This window comes from Sphaerodactylus townsendi, linkage group LG01 (genome assembly GCF_021028975.2).
Source record: "Sphaerodactylus townsendi isolate TG3544 linkage group LG01, MPM_Stown_v2.3, whole genome shotgun sequence".
NCBI classification, from domain to species: domain Eukaryota; kingdom Metazoa; phylum Chordata; class Lepidosauria; order Squamata; family Sphaerodactylidae; genus Sphaerodactylus; species Sphaerodactylus townsendi.
Window position 1 is genome coordinate 136581005 of NC_059425.1, and position 22504 is coordinate 136603508.

Below are 22504 nucleotides of genomic sequence, written 5' to 3' on the forward strand. Positions count from 1 at the left end.
GTGCCCCAGGGACAGCAAAAGTCCGGGCTCTCCTTGGGGGAGTACACATGTGCTTCAAGACAGCAGGGTGCTGCTGGCAACGCGAAAGCAGCGCCTGTGTTCACACGGGCCAAGTGGCGTATGGAAAACACCACTTTTGAAACCCTCACTCCACGAAGCTTTGAGGTTTTTCAAAAGTGCCGCGCGGCTTTTCCCAGCCATTCTCTTTCTCCTCCCACCCTCCCCCAGATCGGCTTTTCCTCCCTGGCCTCCCCCAGATGTGAGCTTATATTTTCCTGTTGGAGCTCCATCACATTGTGGAGAACAAGGGACATGCCCCCTGGCATTCGTCTCCAGAGCCGTCACTCTAGCCAGGGGGCATTTCCCCTGTTCTCCACAACGTGATGGAAGCCAGCAGGAGCAAGTAAGCTGGTTGGGGAAGGCGCAGCCTGTGCGAAGGCTGCGCTTTCCCCTGCGCCCCTACTGGGACCGTCTGTGTGAACGGTCCCGGGGGGGTGCATCAGCATAATTTATGCCTATGCACCCCCACTCAGCGCCCATGCGGAAAGGTAATCTCTGCAGGGTTTTTTTTACCACATATGGAAATATTCTGGAAATAATACAATAAAACTGTTGTCTATATGACTGTAATAAGAACTCCAGGGACACCTAGAATGAAAAAGAACTCTTATGAATGTGAATCTGTGGAAAGAGTCATAGATAAAATGGCATAACTTCAGTGTGGTGTGGGAGAGTACATTGAAATTGGAGAATCTGGATTGTAAAGTGGCTGGTTGGAAAAGATCAGGAACATCCTCCCCTGCCACTCCTAGATGAAAAAGAAATTAACATTTCAAAAATACTGAAAAGAGAATGGAGGGGGAAAAGAAACTGATTATGAGGAAGAAGCTAAACAACTGGAAAACCGAGTTTGATTCCCCACTCCTCCACATGAGTTACGGACTCTAATCTGGTGAACCAGGTTTGTTTCTATACTCCTCAACATGAAACCTGATGGGTGACCTTGGGCTAGTCACAGTTGTCTCAGAACTCTCTCAGCCCCACCTACCTCACAAGATGTCTGTCATGGGCAGTGGAAAGGCGATTGTAAACCACTTTGGGACTCCTTACAGTTGAGAAAAGTGGGGTATAAATTTTCTTCAGATGAGAGAGACATTGCAAGATGTTTATCCATTCATAAACAAGGGTGCTGTAGGAAGGTTCATTCCCTCCATGCATAGGCACACAGGTTAAAATTAGAAATGGACCTATTCAAAGTTGCACCTTCCTAAATCTATTGAGATCAGTGGGCTTTGAAAGGTGTAATTCTGCTTAGAATAGCACTGCAGGTGTTGACTGCATGAGAAACCTGCATAATTTCCAGGTATGCATTATATAATGATTGGCACAATCTATGACAGGAGTCTTCTACACGTAGCTCACCAACTGCTGCATCATAAGTCCTGCAGCCCATAGAAAACCCAGGAAAAATCTGCTCTAAGCTTTTTAAAAGCTTTTATTTTATTTTATTTTCTATGATGCTGAGTTGACGGCTTTGTTGTTAGTGCTGTTCCTAGTCCACATTCTGTTTCTGGGACAGAACAAAACACTGGTTGAGGGGGGAGTAACTCAGAGTCTTTTTCATTACTCCAAAGTAGCTCTCATTTAAAAAAAAAAGTTAGTGCCCTGGCATATGAGATAGTATGCAAACGTATGAAAGCTGCTGCACTTGTTTTATTCCAGTTAACAGGGTACTCTTATGAAGTTTTCTGCCTAACAGTGTAAAAAAACAAAATACAACTGAATTTTGGCTTCTATAAAATTTACAACCTTGAGATTGGAATTTTATTTAATGAATATTTACTAAATCTAAGTTAACATACTGCAGGTGAAAGTGTTCATTTATAAGTACTACACATCCTTGTTTGCAAGTACATGGTGGTTAAGTACAGTTATTCTTGATTTTTTTATTGAGGAAAATGAACGGTTATACCAGAAAGTAAAAGAGCTGCAGATAAGTAACAAGAAAAATGAGGAAAACATGTTTAAAGAAAATCAGCGCTTGATGACTGAACTCGCATCCTTAAGGTGAGTGATTTAAATACCTAATCAAAATTCATTATGATCTCGAGTAGGTCACAAATAAATAGGAAGCTGTTGTTGTTTTGAGACCTTCTGTCATCAGACTTGGAGTAAAACGTTCTATTGCTTATATATAATTCTCCAAACAAATCAGTAGACTTAGGCCCCTTCCGCACACGCAAAATAATGCGTTTTCAAACCACTTTCACAATTGTTTGCAAGTGGATTTTGCCATTCCGCACAGCTTCAAAGAGCACTGAAAGCAATTTGAAAGTGCATTATTCTGCATGTGCAGAATGAGGCTTAATTTGCTAACAGAGCTAGTTTGATAGAACTTGTATGTATCTGTCAACTATATGTGACCCATCTGAGACTGAGCTTGGTTGAGTGACTAAAAGATGTTGGAGTTAAAATTCTAGCTATGATTATTAAATAAACATTGACATCAGAATGCATATACTTCATTAACCTCAAGGATCTGAATCTTGATCATTAGTAGTTTACATTATAGTGCTGTAGAATATATTTGAGAGAGTCTTTAAAAGTGGGTGAGAAAACATCAAGCATCTTTTTGATTTTACTATTCAAAATGAAGTTTGTTCCTAAAGATGGAAGCCATACAAGTCATCTCAGTGAAATTAATTCAGAAACCCTTTTTTTGCAAAAAAAAAATTTCACTAGATTTAGTTTGCAACAAATAGCCTGAATATCCAAACAGTTACTCCAGTTCAATTATAGGACTAGTGTTCCGTGATCTTGCTGCCCAAAAGCAAGATCGAATCAAAAACCTTTTTTAGTCATTTTTTATTAATTTGTAACAAATTTCATAAGCAGATCATACATCAAAAGATAACACAAAGGAACAATCATAAAGTTTAAAGTACTTTAGAATTATCCAAAGTTATTGACAATCATAGGCCCTTCCAAGAAATCAAAGAAATCATCGAAGGGGATCATGTGGCACAAATGCTTTAGGAATTGGAAATTATGTAGCCGATTTGGTGTTTGTGGCCAATTCTCTGTTCTCATTCATTTTGATTTGATTACTGTGTCATATATGATATAAAAAATCAGTAAAATCTTAGATGGCCATTTGTATCAACTAGGCAGACAAGCAGTTATTTTTTAAAATGGCGTAAGAGAAAGAGAGAACCGATTCTGAACTAAAAGCAAACTCCTCCCAACATCTGTTCCGGATTTGCATTGTATTTACCCTGATCTTTTTCTTTTTTTGTCCACACAAATTCCACTTTAAGCTTCAGTATTTTGGGGGATGGGTTTTTTGTGGGAGTTAATTTTATGGCTAAAGCATTAGTTGTTTTTTGGGTGGGGGGGTTTAGGCACTGTGTAAAAGAGGGGTAATTAAATAATTCCTCAATTCAGTATGAAAATTACAGTGAAGCAAAACATGAGATAAATTCAGGAGTTCCAGCACTAAATGGGCAAAGTCTTTGCTGATGAGGAGAATCTGCCATAAAGGACTGCAGAACGCAAAATGAACTTTGCAATCATAAAAGCTCTGTGGATTTGCTGGGATTTGAGGGGCAAGAAATCAGCAGCTAGAATCTCATAAACAGGTACTATGCCATACACAGGTGGGGAGCATGCCTAAATGCAAACAGCATCTCTAAATATCCAACAGTCTCTAAAATCTTGTTTTTTCAGCTTGAAAAGTAAGTCAAGTGAAATGTCAATTGACTTGATTTTCTGACAAATTAGATTCAACCAATTGCTTGAAAAAGAGTCAGACAACATAATATGCACTAAACTAGGCTATTCAGGTATCAAGTGAAGGTGCAGCTGAATTTTCAAGGTGTGAAGCCAGACTCTTGTTTCTCAATCCAGTTTCAAAACACATAGCTGCCTATCCTGCACAATTTGGAGCATTCAAAATGTGACACAAGAAGAAAGCTTGGATCTTCTCAACAAGCTGATTAAATGCACTAACCCAAATGGGAACTCTATATCAAGTTGAACTATGGGTTTATTATTAACTACACAAGTGGCCACAGAAACATATTGGTCACCCTGAACATAAAAGAAGCATGCCGCTGCAGATACACTGCCATTGGCCAGATCTGTTTCTGTTGAGTTGTCCATCTATTGTTCTATTGAAATTTAGGCCCAAATACCTGAACTTTCTAACTTGTTCAATAACATTGCCCTTGGCTGTCCAAACAATATATTTCCAGGTCTTTGAAAAGGTAATGATTATTTGGATTTTTCAAGATAAATGGAAAGTAAACTAGAATCACGATAAGGCACAAAACAAGACAAGAGATGTGATAAGGCACAGAACAAGACAAGTCATTTGCTCTCTTAGCACCTAGTTAAGGAATATAATCTGTGAATAAGAAAAAATAATCTTTTGTACATCATAATCTTATTCAGTTTTTTCTACAGAAGATTCCCTGGGAACGGAATCAAAAGCTTTCTTTAAATCAAGGAAAGCAGAGACTAGTTTCTTCCCACCTGCATTGCTGTTTTTCTTGACCAAACGTGCAAGGGCAATGTAGTGATCAAATATAGATCTATCAGGACAAAAGCCAAACTGTTCCGGGCCCAAAATTTTTTGATCGCTCACTACATAGATGCATAGCAAAGCATAAAGCTATGCAAAATAACCAATTCTCTATTTCTCTTTGAACTGAATTAGAGAACAAATGGAAAGAAATAATCTTTTATCTCGTGGAGTGCAGAATTCTGAATCAGCTGGCAATCAGAGTTTTACGGATTTAATTTTAGAACTTCGAGCAGCTAAGGTAAATGGCTTTGCTAACCACTTAACTATTTTAATTGCTTGTAATATTTTGATTTCTAATACGTTGATTTAGCTGCAACTAGTAGGGTGACTTTATTGGATGAAAACCCTTCAGGGGCTAGAAGAGAGTCCCCCCGCTTTTTGTTGTTGAAAAACATCATAGATGCAGTATATTTAAGATACTGCTGTGATCTAACTGGAGTTACCAACTGCATAGGGGGGAAAATGTCCTTACCCTTGAATAGACTATTAATGGGATTGATTTACCGTGTCATGATGTTTACTTCCATGCTGTGAGAAGCTTCAGCTGCCTATTTCCACACAATTAATGCCTCTGTTAAAGAGACAGGACATTTTCTTCTAAGCCTATTGGCAATCCTCAATTCAACATATCTGAAGTTCAGTATGCCCAATGAGAAATCCCCATGAGGAACATTTGGTTGAGCCAGAGGTGTAGCTCCAAGGGGGCGGGGGTACACGATGCACCGGGTGCGTGCCCCTGTGGGGGTGTGGTGAAGGCGTTCTGGGGTGGGGGTGGAGGACACACCGGTGCATTGGGTACTTTTCCCTCTTGCTGCTCCTCTGGGTTGAGCACAGTTCAAAGAAAGTTCAAAATAATAAAGCCCCATAGATTTCTGATGTAGGAACAGCAATGAAATACATCCAATATCACAAGTAAGAAAACGGGAGTGCAGTACAACTAATGCACTGCTTCTTGACTGAGTTTATCTGTGGTTGTGTTCTCACAGATGAGGCAGGGACAGGGAGGAGGTGCCTTCGCAGCTCCAGTCATCAGTCCCCCAAGATACAATTTGAAAACTTATTTCCCAAATAATCCCTCTTAAGGGCTTCAGACTGAAACTTCTCTCCCCTTCAAGGCCCAGTTATTTGCTAGGCAAAGGGTTAGGATCTGGATCCCCTTCCTTGTAGCTTAACTTGCAACAGCAGGCCTGCACTTCTAATACAATGCTGCATTTGTTACACATTTTCATCCTATTTTCTATCCAGTGAATCTGGCCATGAAGACTTCATTTTGCCTCAAAACAGTCTCATGAGACAAGTGGACTGATAATGACTTGCCCAAGGCCATATAGGGAACTTCAGCATTGTTTGAATGTAACATTCCTGTATCCAAACTCTACATTTATTCTCTTCAAGTGTTTGTGCAGGCATGTAGTTCTGGATGTGGAGAAAGTTTTCTCCCTTTTAAGTGCTGCTGGCCGCATTGACCCATACTTCTGTAAACCTCTGGACTAGATTATTACAATGTTCACTATGTGGAGCTGCCCGTGAAGACAACTTGGAAACTGCAGCTAGTACTGTGCTGCTTTTGTTGCTGCTCTGTGTGTATTGCAACAATTTCAAGGTTTCTAGTTAAGAATGGTAGTTTTGAACTTTGATACCTTTCACAACTTGGGACCTAATCTGTAGAAGTGTCCTTCCCAGTATCTGTCCACACACCAGTTTCCTCTCATTTTCTGTCCCCCACCCTAGAGTGGTCCATTCTGCCTCAGTTCATTTTTGGGATTTTTCAGTTGCTGCCCTGTTCTGTGGAACTATCTCCTAGAGAATGTCCCGTTGCACCAATATTAATAGTCTTCCATGGGGCTTGCAAAACAGTTATTTTTCAAAGTTCCTTTTCCTGAAGGGCTTATATTTTAAGTACTGACTCTTTCTGATGAGAAATTAATTTATTGGTAATTGCTCTGGAAGAACTTTGGTTCTGCATTGTAATTTTTTACTACATTGCGTGTCCTTGGTTTCCTGTGCATATTTGAACTGCTTTGGGCTGAATAGAAAAGGCTGGATATAAATAGCTTAGATATGAATAATATATTTTATCATGCAGTGGTGTGTTACACACTATAGTATAGCACAGAAACTGTCATTGTAATTCAGGCATATGTGATGTTCAGTTACTCAGAACTTGTATCCTTATGTATTGTGTTTTTGCAACCCTTCGATCTCTGGTGTGGAAAATGAAGGCAGCAGAAACTAGTTTGCTTGAAGAAAGAAAGAGGCTAAAGCAAGACAAACAAGCCCTTGAAGTAGACTTGGAACAAGTGAAGAAAGAACGAGATTTGGCAAGAGCCCAAATTACTTCTACTTCAGGTAAACCCCTACTTTGAAGAGGCCATTATTTGTTTTGATAATAAGATTGTTCTCCATTTGTACTATAATTTCCTTTGTAAAATAAAAATAATGTGTCTCCATTATATTGAATTCTATTGTGCTTGAGGCACCAAAATCTTACAATAAATGGCCCTTGTGTTGGAAATGAGCAGCAGAATTGTGAAAGAGAGATTGGTAAAAATCCTTTGTCCTTCAGTTTCCTGTTAGGAAAGCTAGGTACTTTCTCCTCAGTACTTTCTATTGTGGTTTCAGAAGGCTGACAGTGGTGCAATTTGTGCAGATGAGATTCACCACAACTGGCCATTATAGGGAAGCAATGCATTTTGGAGGTGCATTTTGGAGGTACTTACCCACTTCTCCATTTCATGAGAGGAGAGAAAACAAGAGTGTCTGCCCGTGGAGTACAGGGAGAAATTCTCCCCTATGTTTCTTTGGTAGATGGAATGATTAACCAAAGCATTAACTCAGGAGCCTGGTTCTTTATATTGCAACGATTAGACCTTCCTATGGGATGTGAGTTATAAGGAAGAAGAATAGCAAAAGAGTCAGCCACTCACACTCCACCACAACAAATTGGTCTAATTACTGTATTCTGAAATTAAGATTGTTTTTCACCCAGTACTTGGGAAGAAAGTCAAATAATTATACTTCTGAATTTGTTCTTATTTTTGTATTTGATAGTTATTTTTAAACTGTGCCACAATTAATGCTGAATATAAAGTCTTAAGATCTGAAAAATTAACTTGTACCAATTTTTTTTAAGTAGCCGAAGAGGAAGAATGACAGCGTGTGCACAGTATTCCTGAGCTTTATCATTTATACTTGATATTTTTTTCCTTTCTAGATGTAAAATCATATGAGATGAAGGTTATGGAAGAATCCTACAAAGAGGAAATTGGACGTTTACAGAAAAGGCTTCAGTGGTATGCAGAAAATCAGGAGTTGCTGGATAAAGATGCAGCCTGTCTGAGAGGAGCAAAAACAGAAATTGATAAACTGAAAAAAGAGGTGATTATAGTGTCAGACTTTGATTTCGTTGGTTGGTGAGATTAAAGATGGAGGTTCTTGGGCTGAATCCCCGCCTGACAGTTCTACAGTTTCTAGTTCTACACCTGCTGTGTGCTTGAGTCGTGAGACTTAGCTGTTCAGTTCATATTTTAGGGTTTTAGTTCTCCCTGTCAAATGGTAGCCAAAACAGGATTTCTTTAGCCTTAGGCCATTAAGGCAAGTTTGACCCTGTTCTACGAGGGCCATGTCTCTCTCATTGCATGGTGGATCAAGCTGTGTTCTGTGCCTGATCGCCACCCGTCCCTTACTTCATTCGAATGTGGTTTGACATTCTAATCACAGAAAATGGCACTCCTACATTGGAAAACAATACTCTCTAATTTGCTATGTTGGAATGATTTGCTCCTGCTGTTTAAGCATAATCAGATAGTTTGATAGCATAGTAGGCATCATGTTCATGTAGAGAAATGCCTGTTAAACATAAAAAGGCTTGCAGGTGTTCTTGTGTTGTGCTAATAACAAAATGGACATATTGCATATACCTGTTTTTCAGTATATATCTACATGTATTGTATAGGTCGATAAGCTTAGAAGTGAAGCTGGGAGTCAGTCAGCACACCAAAAGAAACGACTGAAGGACAAGGCAGCAGATGCCAAACGAATTCAAGACCTTGAGCGGCAGGCATGTATTAAGCAATTTTTTTTCTTTCTTGATGTTTTCAGATTTGCAGTGAAGTCCAATAAGCATCAGTAATGATAATGCTGTTGTGGTTCTTCAAGGCCCTTATGCTGGTTAAATGAGAACGTGGGGGAGGGGAACGAGTTTCAAATCATACTAGAAAAGCCTCTTCCTTTGGGGAGTTGTTTCTTTTCATTAGAGTGCTGTGTCCAAAGGTGCTTTCCGGGTCCAAAGGTGAGAAGCATCTGGGTGCTGTGCTACAATGGAAACTTGAGAGATACAGTAACTGCATCTCTGCCAGAAATTTGAAGTATTCAATTCCTAAAATAAAGTGTCATTTTAGTAATCAAACACACAGAATATGCCCTTTAGGCTCTCAATTAACAGCATACACTTAAACTACATTTGAAACTGAAGGGACTTTCCAAAGCAATTTGTGACATGTCTCAGTGTATTCCCTGCTTCGTCGGTGTTGATTAATGCCAGGTCCATTAATAATAAGACCGCGACGCTCCAGGATTTTCTTGGGGCTAAGCAGATGGACCTGGCATGCATCACCAAAACCTGGGTGCGTGATGGAGAGCCTTTGGCGAGGTCTCGCCTCCAGGGTTCGCATGTATCCACCAATCTCAAACTCAGGGCCAGGTGGTGTAGCGATGTTCATCCGGGATTCGATCCCCTTCAGGCCTATCCCGGTCCCAAGAATCACTGGCGTGGAGTGTGCTGCCCTTGAGTGGTTGTCCCAGGAGAGGTTGGCTGTCTTCCTGGTGTACGGGTCGCCTAGCACACCAGGGGACAGCCTGCCGCAGCTGATGGGGCAGTGGCTGACTGGGTGTTGCAGTTCCCTAGACTTATTGTCCTGGTGACTTCAACGTCCATGTCGATACCGCCTCCTGTTCAGTGGCTGTGGACCTAGTATCATTCATGGCGACGCTGGGCCTCTCCTTATTAAGTTCTGGCGCCACTCATGAGGCCGGTCACACTTTGGACTTGGTCTTTGGGTCAGGAGTTGTTATGGTCATATCCTCTGTTGACAGAGTGCCATGGTCTGACCATTTTGCCTTGGAGGTCCGGGTAGACGTGCCGTGCCTCCCCTGTCTAGGCGACAGACTGATTTATGTCCGCCCGCGGAGACTTATGGAGCTGCTTGGATTCCTGAATGCTCTCCGGAATCCTGAGCCCCCTGGCACCCTCGATGAGCAGGTGGAGGACTGGAATTCAGGCTCTACGATGCCATTGAGGTGATTGCTCCCCGGCATCCTCTGCGCCCCCTCGTACGGCGAGCTCCCTGGTGTACCAAGGAGCTGCACACGATGAAACAGGAGCTCAGATGTCTAGAGCTAGTGTGGAGGAAGTCTCATGGTGAGGCTGCGCGAACAACTTATAGGACGTTTATGAAGGCCTATGAGTTGGCGACGAAGAGTGCAAAGAGGGAGCATTTTTCATCCTCTCTCGCGTCTGCTAGCTCTCCCCCGCCCCAATTTTTTCGGATCATTAGGTCACTTACCTCATTGACTGAGGGGACCACAAATTCTCGATTGGCTATTGGCTGTGAGGCATTTATGAGCTTTTTTGCAGATAAAGTCGCGTTGCTCCGCCGGGACCTTCTGGCCACATTTGATACAGTTAGGGAACTCGAGGCTCTGTTGCCGTCTTCAGGTTCTTATATGGACCGGTTTTCCCTGCTTGTTGAGTCTGATGTTGACAGAGTCCTGGCTGCTGTTAGACCTTCGACCTGTCCTCTGGATCCGTGCCCCTCCTGGCTAATAAAAGCATGCCGGGAGGAGTTGCGACCCCACCTTTGGAATATCATCAATGGCTCCCTTGAGCAAGTAGTGTTTCCGGGTGGGTTGAAGGAGGCGGTGTTCCGCCCACTCTTGAAAAGGCCATCCTTAGATCCCAGCAATCTGGCCAATTACTGCCCCGTCTCAAATCTTTCGTGGGGAAGGTAATTTAGAGAGTGGTGTTGGAGCAGCTCCAGGGTTTTCTGGAGGACACATCGGCACTCGATCCCTTCCAGTCCGGCTTCCATGCTGGGCATGGGATGGAGACCGTCCTTGTCACTGTCACAGATATGCTCCGCATGCAGCTTGACCAGGGCGGATCAGCGCTGTTAGTATTGCTCGATCTTACTGCAGCGTTTGATGTGGTCAACCATGACCTTTTGACCCATTGCCTGGCTGCTTCCGGAGTGCGGGGCACTGACATTCAGTGGATTGCCTCGTTTCTCTGAGATAGGGGTCAGCAGGTGTGGTACGGGGACCAGGCCTCCCAAAGTTGCTCGCTTCAGTGCGGGGTACCTCAGGGGGCCTTGTTATCCCCGCTCTTATTTAATATCTACATGTGACCCCTTGCTCAGTTGGTGCGGAGCTTTGGGCTGAGTTGTCACCAATATTCTGATGACACCCAGCTCATTCTGTTGATGGAGGGGGGTAGCCTCCACCCCTGCGGCTCTATAGCATTGTTTGGAGTCAGTTGCTGGTTGGTTAAAGCAGAGCAGGTTAAAACTTAATCCATCGAAGATGGACGTCCTTTGGCTGGGTTGTGGTGAGAGGCCTGAGGATTTTCAGCGGCCGGTTTTGGAAGGGGTCATGCTGGCCCTGACCTCCCTGGCTTGTAGCCTGGGGGTCCTCCTGGACTCCCTGCTCTCTATGGAGGGCCAGGTGGCCCATGTTACCCAGGTAGCTTTTTTCCATCTCCGCCAGGCTCGGCGACTGGTCCCCTACTTCTCCCAGGCTGACCTGGCCACTGTGATCCATGTGACAGTCACCTCGAGATTAGACTACTGTAACTTGCTGTACTTGGGCCTTCCCTTGAGACTGACCCGGAGGTTGAAAATGGTCCAGAATGCGGCGGCTCGATTGCTTACGGGGGCTTCTTTTCGAGATCATATTACCCCCATATTGCGCCGTCTGCACTGGCTTCCGGTGGAATTCCAGGTCGTCTTCAAGGTGATGCACTCACTTTAAGGCCCTTCGCGGCTTGGGGCCCTCATACTTGCTGGACTGTCTTACCCCATATGTCCGGAATAGGCCATTGCACTCTGCATCGGCGGAGCTGCTGGAAGTCCCTGGTCGCTCTCCCACCAGCTCTTCAGACCCTGCAGGACCTCGGTGAGTTCCACAGGGCCTGTAAAACTGAGTGTTCCACCAGGCTTTTGGAGAGGCTGGCCAGGGATTGGCTGCCCCCTAATGGAGGCCCCTGCCATATGTTGTCCTCTTTGGCAATGCCTTATACTGGCTCCATCTTCTGACATTGCCGCCCCTCCCAGCCTTGGGACTGTGTGCCACTCATAGGGAATTCGAGTTGACGCTGTTTTTAGGATTCTGTACGCTGCTGTTGATTTTAAGGCTTGTAATTGTGTTTTAAATGATTGTTGGATATTATGTGTTGTGTTGTAAACCGCCTAGAGCCCTCCGGGGATGAGGTGGTCTACAAAATCCAAATTAATAATAATCATCATCATCATCATCATCATCGTAAAACTACTCTGGGACTTCCGAATTCAGACTGACAACGTTTTGGAACACAATACTCCTGACCTCATGATTGTGGAAAAAAAGAAAGTGTGGATAGTCGATGTTGCAATTCCTGGTGACAGCAGAATTGATGAGAAGCAACTGGAAAAACTTACATGCTACGAGGATTTAAGGATTGAACTACAAAGACTCTGGCACAAACCAGTAAAGGTGGTCACAGTGGTGATCGGCACACAGGGTGCAGTGCCTAAAGACTTTGGACGGCACTTAAAAACAATCGGTGCTGACAAAATCACCATATGTCAGCTGCAAAAAGCCACCCTACTCGGCTCTGCACACATTATTCGTCAATATATCACACAGTCTTAGATGCTTGGGAAGTGTCTGACGTGTGATGTAATACAAAATCCAGCATGTTGATCTTGTTTGCTGTGTATAACTGTTTTTGAATAATAATAATAATAATAATAATAATAATAATAATAATAATAATAATAATAATAATAATAATAATAATAATAATAATAATAATAATAATAATGGACTGCAGAGGAAAAGTTAATTTAAAAGTGCAGGTCTGTCAGAGGCATTATTGTTTACATTCAGAGTGAGGCATAGAAAGCCTTAGGAACAGGAGAAACCACCTGATTGGTTGTGGCATCCTGCACTCTGATTGGCTGAAAAACTTGATGTTGCATAGAGGGAGGAGAATATCTCCCTGTGAAGAACTATCTTTGAGGCTTTTGAATTTTAGAGTTCATATTGTCAGTCTTCAGTGCAGCTCCACATTGAAACTGCACCTGCGCGCAGGCTGGCTGTTCGGGAGATTTTTACAGTCCTCTAGCAACAGGAGGGAGCACTGCACCCTCCAGACCATGACAAAATGGCTCCTTCCTGCTCAAACTGTCACAAGATCTGGAGGGATGCACTCACTCTTCCCTCAGTCAATTTTTTGCCACTATTTGGCAGAGACATTTTTCTTCGAGCTCTGCGTGTAAGTTCTTCGTTTGTGGATAGTGCTGAGGTGGCTTTCACTGACCTAGTGCTCCTCCTTCGAGGCAGCTACTTGTTAGCTGGTCCTCTGTCCTCTTTGCCCTTATCAGCATGACTACTAAGCCTGTGTTCAAAAAAATCTTCCCAGTGCTCAACAAAAATGGCCCAGAGCAACAAACACGACCACCACTTGTGTTTGGGAGAGGCTCATAATGTGCAAGCTTGCAAGATCTGCCCAGTTTTTATCCCCAAGGCCTGGTCTGACAGAGCTTTTCCCTTAACCTTGCAGGTCATGACCCAACTAGTCTAGGGAATGTCTTTCAGCTCAATTGGTTGGGCTGTCTCTTCGACACCTTCCCTCCATTCCCCCTTCTATCCGGGGTGATGGGAAAGATTCTTGCAGACAACACAGACTGCATCCTTATAGCCCGCTCTGGCCAAAGCAGATTTGGTATACCATGCTGGCCAATGTTTCAGATCCAGACATTCTCACCCTGTCCCCTGTGAGGGACCTCCTGATATGGCGCAACCTGATCCATCCCGACGTCTCCAGATTGCATCTGACAATGTGGCATATTCAGCCAAACGACAAATGCTCTTGGAGGGTGTATGTGAAGTAATTTTGCAGGCCTGCAAGCCTTCTTCTCACTATTCTTATGGTAAAAAATGGGATTCCTTTTCAATTTGGGCCCAAGCCAAATGTGAGGACCCCTTACCTGTCCTTAGTTTTGGATTCCCTTTCGGGCTTAGCCAGAAGGGGCCTTGCTGTCTCCTCCATCATGGTCCAATTAGCTGCCATCTCTGTGCATCATGATCTGGTTGAGGCCTCTGCTGTTTTTTTCTCAGCCCTTGACTAAGAGATTGCTTAAGGGGCTTAACAACATATTTCCCCCTCACCCCAGGCTAGTGTCTCAGTGGTCTCTGTCCTAGTCTTAGTAAAGTTAACAGGCCCCCCTTTCGAACCCATACACTCTTGCAAGCTGCAGTGTTTGTCTTGGAAGGTTGTCTTATTAGTGGCTGTCACTTCTACTAGGAGAGTTAGTGAACTAGCTGTTCTCAAAGTAGACCCTCCTTTCTAAAAAATGTATGATAAGGTGGTCCTACATCCCAGCCTTGATTTCCTAACCAAAGTTTCCTCAGCCTTTCACCAAACTCAGAAGGTGGTTTTACCAGTGCTCTTTTCCCAAACTTCTAATGAGGGAGAAAGGGCTCTGCATTGGCTAGATGTTAGGAGAGCATTGTTGTATTATATAAATAGAATGAGACAGTTTCAGGTTAGCAGATCTCTTTTTGTTTGTTACTCTGGCCCAAAAAAGATAGAGCTGCTTCAGCTCAGTCCATTTCTAGATGGGTTGTATCTGCTGTTCGTCAACATTATTAGCTTGCAGGGAAGACATGCCCATAGGGCAGAGCACATTCTGCCAGAGCACAAGCAGCCTCTGTCATCTTTCATTGCAGTGTCTCTCTTCATGAGATCTGCAAGGCTGCGACCTGGTCCTCTGAGGACACATTATGCACTGAACCTGCAATCCAGAGAAGATGCAGAGGTGGGAAAGACTGTTTTGCATTCCTTGATCCAGTGAAGAGTGTTCCCCACGACCTTTTTGGTAAGCTAATCAGAATCCCAGTGTGGGGCTGCACTAAAGACCAATAATGAAGACAGGGTTGCACTTACCTGTAACTGCTGTTCATCAATGTATTTTGTGCAGACCCACATACCCGCCCTTCTGCCCACTGTGAATTCTCCTCATGTCACAATTTTGAGCATTTTGACTCTGTCACGTTTTCCTCGGTGATGTAGTTTACGGCGGTAATTAGGATCTATGGGGAGAGGGGGATGTCCCTCCAGATCTCATGACAGTTTGAGTGGGAAGGGGCCGTCGCATCATCATCCGGAGGGTTCAGCACCCTCTCCTGTTGCTTGGAGCTTGTAAAAATCTGCCAAATGGCAGGCCTGTGTGCAGGTGCAGTCCCAGTGTGTGTCTGCACAGAAGACCTTGGTGAACAGCAGTTACAGGTAAGTGCAACCCTGTCTTCCTGGTGTAAAGATCTAACTGCCTTTAACTGAGCTAAACATCATCTCTGAAGAGAGTAGCTGCAGTCAATAATGTGAATCTGGCTTGCTCTATTGTGTGACAGATTGTGAGCTGTGTGTTGAAAGCAAATTAATAACCAGACTGAGTGAACTAGTGGAGAGTTATTGAGGGGCCTAGGCTAAGGGACCATATATGTATAAAACCAAGGAGGGATAGATCTTCCAAAAAGAGGGAAGAAGAATCCCTAGAACCAGTAGTCTATTTGGGGGTTTTCTTTATTTTTTTCTGGAGAGAGCAATTAATGTTTTATTTTAGGATTTTCTAACTAGGAAGGCTTGTGAGGATACTGAATATATGTACCAACCTGAGTTAGACCCTGAGTGTACATCCACAAGCCAGTACCATCTCAAGTATTTGAAACTGTACTATCAGGGGGGAGGGGGGGACCTGTAATATAACATCTAAGCTAACTGTGAAATTGAAACGTATTAAGTTTTGAATCTGCTTCAGTATTATTTTGTTTGCCTAGAAAGGGTATAATAATAATGGGCATCCTTCACCTTCAGTGTCAATTACAGATCTGAGGGAAAGTGCTTCACTTTCACCATATGCTACCATTTCTTAAGCTCCTCAGACCCTGAAGGGGAAAAGGCAGGAAAAATCTGACAAGAGAGGTCAGTGAGTGGTTTCCCTCACTGACCTAGAAGAAGTTAGGATGGGCATCACACTCAGAGCTATTCTTTGCCATTGAAAGGAAAAAAAGTTAAAAAAAACCCGACTGAGTATGCCCAAGCCCTTGAGCATTCCTTTGGCAGCTCTTCAGATTTCTATATATTTAGTGGCAATGCAGAGAGAGTCAAATGTGAAGCTCCTATGTTAAACTCAGTCCGCAGAGTTGATGGTCTTCATTTAGGTCTTCGCCAGAATTTTCCCTTCCACTTAAAAAAACCCTGCTATTTAAAAAAGGTTTAGTGTTAAATTACTTTCAAAGTGTTCTCCTTCAAAACAGTTCAGTAAGATATTTCTAACCTATTTGAAGTTCATTGTTGCTGCTGATTTTTAAATACTTATTCTACTTTTTAACAGGTTAAGGAAATGGAAGGGATTATAAAAAGAAGACATCCAAATTCTTTGCCAGCTTTGATCTATGCTGCTGCCACAGCAAATTCTGATGGAGGTGGTGATGCTTCATCAAAAACCAATACAGTTGATTTTCTTGAAAGAAGAATTAAAAAGTTAGAAACAGAACTTGAGGGTAAAGATGATGATGCTAAGAAAAGTCTCCGAGCTATGGAACAGCAGTTTCAAAAAATAAAGGTGACTTGGGGGAAGGGCAAGGAGATTGTAAACCCCTTTGAGTCTCCTACAGGAGAGAAAGGGGGGATATAAATCAAAACTCTTCTTCTTCTTGGGTTTTGTTGGCAAATTTGCTGTGGCTGGGGTCCAAGGGCATCCTTATGCAAACAGAACCACCACCCCCTCCAATTTACTTAAGTTCATTATAGGGACTTCCAAGTGGTTGCTGATTCTAGAGTAAGAAGTGAAGAGTTTGAATTAAAATATTTCCTTTGAACGTACCTCTAGCATGGTTATTCAGATCTTTATACTGAGTTGGATCCAACAACATGTTTCTATAGATTCCAAGGCTTCCACTAGTGGACCATGACTTTCACGGCTTCACTCTCCTGCTGCAGCCTAAAGCATCTTTCAAAGTCGCACTCATGGGTGTGCCATCTATCCTAGGAGTGGGATTTCAGGACCATTTCAGAGTACTGGGTGTGGATGAACCATGAAAGAAGTTCTTGCATCTGCAGAAATGCATTGCTGAATATACCCCATTATCAGCAAGTCCACTGGTTCAGCTACATACATGATAAAATCATCATCCATATGACCCAATAGCTTCCAGTGTATACTGACGTGCTTATTATTTCAAAAGAGGAATCCGATCAGTTTGTTATGGCTTGGATGCTCAACATACAGTGTATTTCCAAGATTTTCCTGGGATTAATCCTGGGATTATATTGATCAGAGTAGGATTCTATTTAGGATTGCTCAAATAGTGAGGAAACGCACATCTCTATTGGTGATGCAAACAGAAAATAGCTGATATGCATGGTCTCTTTCTGGCTATAAACAGTAAAATAGTAAAAGATTGGTCTATTGAAAAGATATTTCAGATAAAAATTGAAGACGAAAATACAAAAACAGACCCAGATCTTTTGTGTTTGAGTCAAGATCTCTTGAAGCATGTGATTAACTAGGCAGTAAATATATATTTTAATTGCTTGTTCTCTGTGGTAGATTTATATGGCATGATGAAAACAGATGAATGTTTATGCTTTACTTTCTATTTCCCGCCTTTTCAGCATCAGTATGAGAAAAGGGTCAGTGAGCTTGAACAGCTCTTGTCATATAAGCTGCTGAATGACCCTCTGAAGCTTCAAGACAGGACAGTCAGCCTAGCAGCACTTGAGGAAGAGCTCCGTAGCGTGAACGAGGCCCATGAGAACACAGTAAAAAACCTTCAAGCAGAAATTGATTCCCTTAGAAGTCAGATTGCTCAGCTACAGCTTCAGCAGAAAGGAACGGAGGATGCAGATATCCAGTCGCTTGAACTCCAGGTGGAGCAGGCTCAGGCAAAGGCCAGGTTGGCGAGACTAAACCAAGACCTAGTTGCTAAGAGCAGAGAGATACAAGACCTCACACGAACTGTAGAGAGACTTCAGAAGGAAAGGAGGATTATGCTCTCTGGTAAGGGTTCAGCTGGCCAAACTGATAGTAAAGAAAATCCTTCAAAAAATGTGGGGAAAGTGATTTTTGGCTCAAAGAACCCCAGAAGTGAAGAGTTCTTCCCTGGCACTCCTGATGAGAAGACATATCAGCCCAGTGCCTTTGCTGATTCTCATATCTCAGACGTCCTGCAAGAAAATTCCCTGCTGAAAAACAAGCTGGAAAAATTGACCATGGAACTAAACCAGCAAAGGATAATGCCTCAAGCAGAGCTGGCTAATTCTGAAGGTGTCATATGGAGGTAATTGATACATTGTCAGACATCTTTGAAATGCCATGAACAGGTGACCCTTTCGTTCAGGATGCTAGCGAGTGGCAAACAGTAGATGATCTGTAGCTCCATGGGTTTTCTGAAGCATGCATACACAGCAAATGCAGCTGTTTCCAGCAGTCAGGGCTTTGCTGTGTGTAGTGTCAGGTGCAGCTCTACAGGCACATACAGAAATCTCTCATTGTCTTTGACAGGAGTGGGAAATCCTTGCACACATCCTCTGGTGTGTGGGCAGAATGTGCAGAGTGAGCTGCATTTGACAATGTGACGTGGAGATCAAGACGTACCAAGAGCCTTAAACCAAAAACTTGCTAACTCCAGGAATCTAGGCCTAATTTAATTTCCATCCTATAACTCTATTTATGCATACAGAAAGTTGTGGTCAGCTTTGCTGCCAGGCCAGGCTCTCGAAGAGAAGCAATAATATAGGCACATGTCACAAGTTGGAGATGGTCAGCCTATGTCATACGGAATGGCTGTGAGTAGCATAGTGTGAATATATTTGCAATTTCAGTCAAGTTCAGGAAAAAAATGTAGAATATGATTGGCCACAAAACGTATTTTTTCAAATAGTGTTCTTCATCTTTCCACCTAATACCGGCTTCAGGGGAACTCTTTCACCTCACACTGCTGTTCTGATCAAAACTGTTTGCCCCATGAGGATGGGGGAGTGTGTGTAATATGCATTTGTCCCTAACATTCTCAAAAGGCAAGCTGCTGTAGGCTGCATGGCCGTGGTCTAGTAGTTTTAGATCCTAACATTTCACCCGCATCTGTGGCTGGCATCTTCAGAAGCATGATAGGGTAAGATGTGTTTCTCTCTGTGACACTATGTGGAGTGATATGTGTTTTGTCCACCTCTCAGGGGGGAGGGTATGAGGTGGACAAAACATATCCAACTACACAAATCACTCCACACTGTGCCACAGAGAGAAATATGTCTTATTGAGGCATGCCTCTGTAAATGCCAGCCGTAGGAGCTAAAAGTACCAAACCGCGGCAACACATCTCAGAAAACCCACAACTAGAGGTGTAGCTCCAAGGGGACAGGGGGCACAATGCACCAGGGGCGCCCCCCTGAGGGTGTGTGGCGGGGGCATTCCAGAGCGGGGGGGCATTGCGGGGCGGGGTCAGAGGATGCACCGGTGTACCAGGCGCTTTCCCCCCTTTTTATGCCTCTGCCCACAACAGCCACTTGATTCCAACCATGAAAGCCTTCGACAGTACATTTTCAAAAGAGATTGAAATTGACCTCTCATCTCTCATTTCTGTATGAGAGTAGGATGGAATTTGAGTTTTGGTGCTGGAAACTGTGAGCAGACAGCAGACCTTTCTAGCTGATCTGCAGGTGATTGTCAGGAGTTGCAGGAGCCTCAAAGGCAAAATGGCTTAGGGGTCTGCAGTGAAGAGAGCAAAATGAACTTCACTTTCCTCTTGCACCAGTGGAGCCTCTTGTGTCAGCAGAGACTGCCCCAGCGGAAGAGCAAAGTGGGGTGATGTTGTTAAGTTCCTCTTTCTCAGCATAGCCCTTCATATCTTGGGGCATTTTGTACAAGAGGCAGTTGCAAAGCTCGACCCCCATTCTTCAGTGGTACTGGAATGGAGCAAGGGAAAAGCGCCACAAGCGCTGCAGCCTGTCACACGTCTAGAACTGACATCAGAAGGAAGGTTAGCACCTAACTTAAAGTAACAGAACTTACTTAACTTAAAGTAACAGAACTTACTAACTTAAAGTAACAGAAGCAAACTATAACTGAAGTGACAAATAAAATGAATGAAGATGCAAAGAAACAAATGTCACGTCTGAATAATTGGATTGCATGATTTAAAGTTCTTCGAAGTTTCAAATAAGTATAACAGACTCCTTTTTAAAAAAAAGACAATTTTTCTTTATAGGACGAAAGGAGACTCAGAAGACTATATTGCAGCCCTTAAAGCATCGCATCAGAAAGAGATAGAGAACATTCTTCATCAGCATGCTGTGGAGCATTCTACTTCCAAAGTGGCTCAGTTAAACAGTAAAATTTCAACGCAGGAGGTAAAACATGCCAGCCACCTATCCCAGTGCTTCAAAAGACAGTATGGCAGTGGTGGCGAACCTTTGGCACGGGTGCCAGAGGTGGCACTCAGAGCCCTCTCTGTGGGCACGCGCAAACAGAGTCGCTCCCTCCCACCCCCAAACATCTAGGCTGGCCTGGGCCACTGGGCTTGATTATTAGCATTAAACCTAAGACCTAGTTTTGGGGAAGCAGCGTAGGTAACCCTGTTAAGCACTGTTAAACCCCACTGATTTTCATGCAAAGAACTAAAGCACGATCCTTTACCTGGAAGTAAGCTCGGTTGCTGGCAATGGGGCTTGCTTCTGAGTAAACCCTGCTAGGGTCATGATTCACTTGTTGGAAGAGTTGCACAGTTGCTTCAAAGCAAAGCCACCGACTATCACCAAGCTTACTCCCGAGTAACCCACGCCTCAGAGCCAACCGTTTTTCTAAACTAAAACCTCAGTATTCAGGTTAAATTGGCACTTTGCGATAAATAAGTGGGTTTGGGGTTGCAATTTGGGCACTCGGTCTCGAAAAGGTTCGCTATCACTGCTGTATGGCAACCAGAGCCAGTTTCAGGGTTCGGTAGGCCTTGGACACGGTTCTCCCCTCCTGCCACCACACACCCTGTGCATGCATTCTTTCCCCACTTACTTGCTAGCCTTCCTCAACACTCTCATACACAGTCCCCAGTGGTGCTGGGCTGACAGCACCACTGCTGAGAGCTTTTCGTTTGGCAATAATGGGCAGAGTGTGGAGCCAGAATGGGGGTGGCAAATCCCAAAGAATCAGGTTGGGGGAGTGGAGCAAGGGTTCTGATGGCTTCTCCTCCTGTTTTAAACAGTTGGTAACATAAGCTTCATTTTCTAGCTGGATGCTTTGCCTCTCAAATATAATGTAGTACAGTAAAAGAAGTACAGTAAATGATGTAGTACAGTAAAAGAAGTACAGTAAAATCATAAAATAGTATACCAATAAAAACACTAAAATACATTATAGCAGCAGTTCATATATCAATCCAATACAATCCAATTTATAGCCTGCTGCCTACAAATAAAGAAGGTTCAAATCCAATAAATATATTTGCAGCCTTTATTATTATTGTAGCACCTAGAGGCATTACCATTTTAACTCTTCTTTTTCTCTTCTTTCAGACTTAATCATAAAGAATATCTTTCATGGAGTACCTTAGTACTCCTTTTCTTAGCAAGATTCAAGAGATGCTATTAGGTGAAATTTTCAAATAATGAGTTTAATGGAGAATGATTAAATCTTTCTGTAGGTCTTGATAAAACATCTTCAGCAGCAGCTGCTCGAGTTGCAAAGAGATCAAGAAGCACTTAGGGTTTCCCAGATGCGGGAGGAAATTCTTCAAAGAGAAGTAAGTGGGAAATGCAGAGCATTTCAAAACAATTTTAGTAATTTAATCCTGAAATGGCACCTTTTGTGATTGCATTTTATACCCGGCACTGTGTATAGGACTGTGTGAAATCACATCAAGGGAATGGTAGTAATGGGTCTGATAAATTTCAAAGGCTTGAAAAGCAGCTTATTTGCCTGTGCTTATATCTTGCCCCTTCCCCCGTGGAATGCAAGAAGGTACGGAGGGGGGGCTCCCAGGTGTCTTCCTATTCAGGAAGAAGCCAGACCCCAGGGAGCAGTGTCATGTGTCATCCAATCTTACCAGAGGCAGAATGTCGTAGCAAGATGCACCAGCCTCATCTTGCTTGCTTGTTTCATTAGTTCTCTGACAGTGCTTTTGAAAACATATTATACAAAATGTAATTAAGAACTTCAGGGACTCTGACATTTCAGGCTACATGTAAAAAAGTGCACGTTGGAATCGTTTATCTTGGCAAAAACTCCCTGACTAGTAGGAGCACAGCAAGACTAGAAACCTTTGCCTGGTGCGCTGTTTTTCTTTGTCGAGTTTGTTTGCGGGGAGGGGTTCAAACATGTGGTTTGTCTCCATTTTTCTGGTGTTGTCAACATAAAGTCCCAAGAAATACAATCAGAAGGCTTTTTGAAGTCTAAAAAAATAAAGGTGGTTTTAATTTTCTTTAACTCGAAGGCATTCGTAACAAATTGTATATTATCCTTCATAAATATTTTGGGAGTGAAGCCAGTTCGGTCTTCATGAATTATCCGTACATTTTCACAATCTGGTTGTCATAACTTTTGTGAAAAATTTATAATTAAGGTTCAGTAATGAGATGGGTCTGTATGACTGTGGTGTTTCTGGGTCGTT

The 22504-nt window shown here is 43.1% G+C and overlaps 1 protein-coding gene across 2 annotated transcripts in view; it reads left to right on the plus strand.

Moving 5' to 3' along the window:
• Nucleotides 1–22504, plus strand: part of CEP162 (centrosomal protein 162) — a 58033-nt gene that overhangs the window by 32415 nt on the left and 3114 nt on the right. For both annotated transcript variants that reach the window (XM_048495062.1, XM_048495066.1), the window contains 9 exons: nucleotides 1955–2067; nucleotides 4718–4823; nucleotides 6808–6934; nucleotides 7800–7963; nucleotides 8541–8645; nucleotides 16237–16467; nucleotides 17520–18184; nucleotides 20111–20252; nucleotides 21539–21637. In XM_048495062.1, coding sequence (XP_048351019.1) covers nucleotides 1955–2067; nucleotides 4718–4823; nucleotides 6808–6934; nucleotides 7800–7963; nucleotides 8541–8645; nucleotides 16237–16467; nucleotides 17520–18184; nucleotides 20111–20252; nucleotides 21539–21637 — 1752 coding nt within the window. The remainder of the gene's footprint in view (nucleotides 1–1954; nucleotides 2068–4717; nucleotides 4824–6807; nucleotides 6935–7799; nucleotides 7964–8540; nucleotides 8646–16236; nucleotides 16468–17519; nucleotides 18185–20110; nucleotides 20253–21538; nucleotides 21638–22504) is intronic.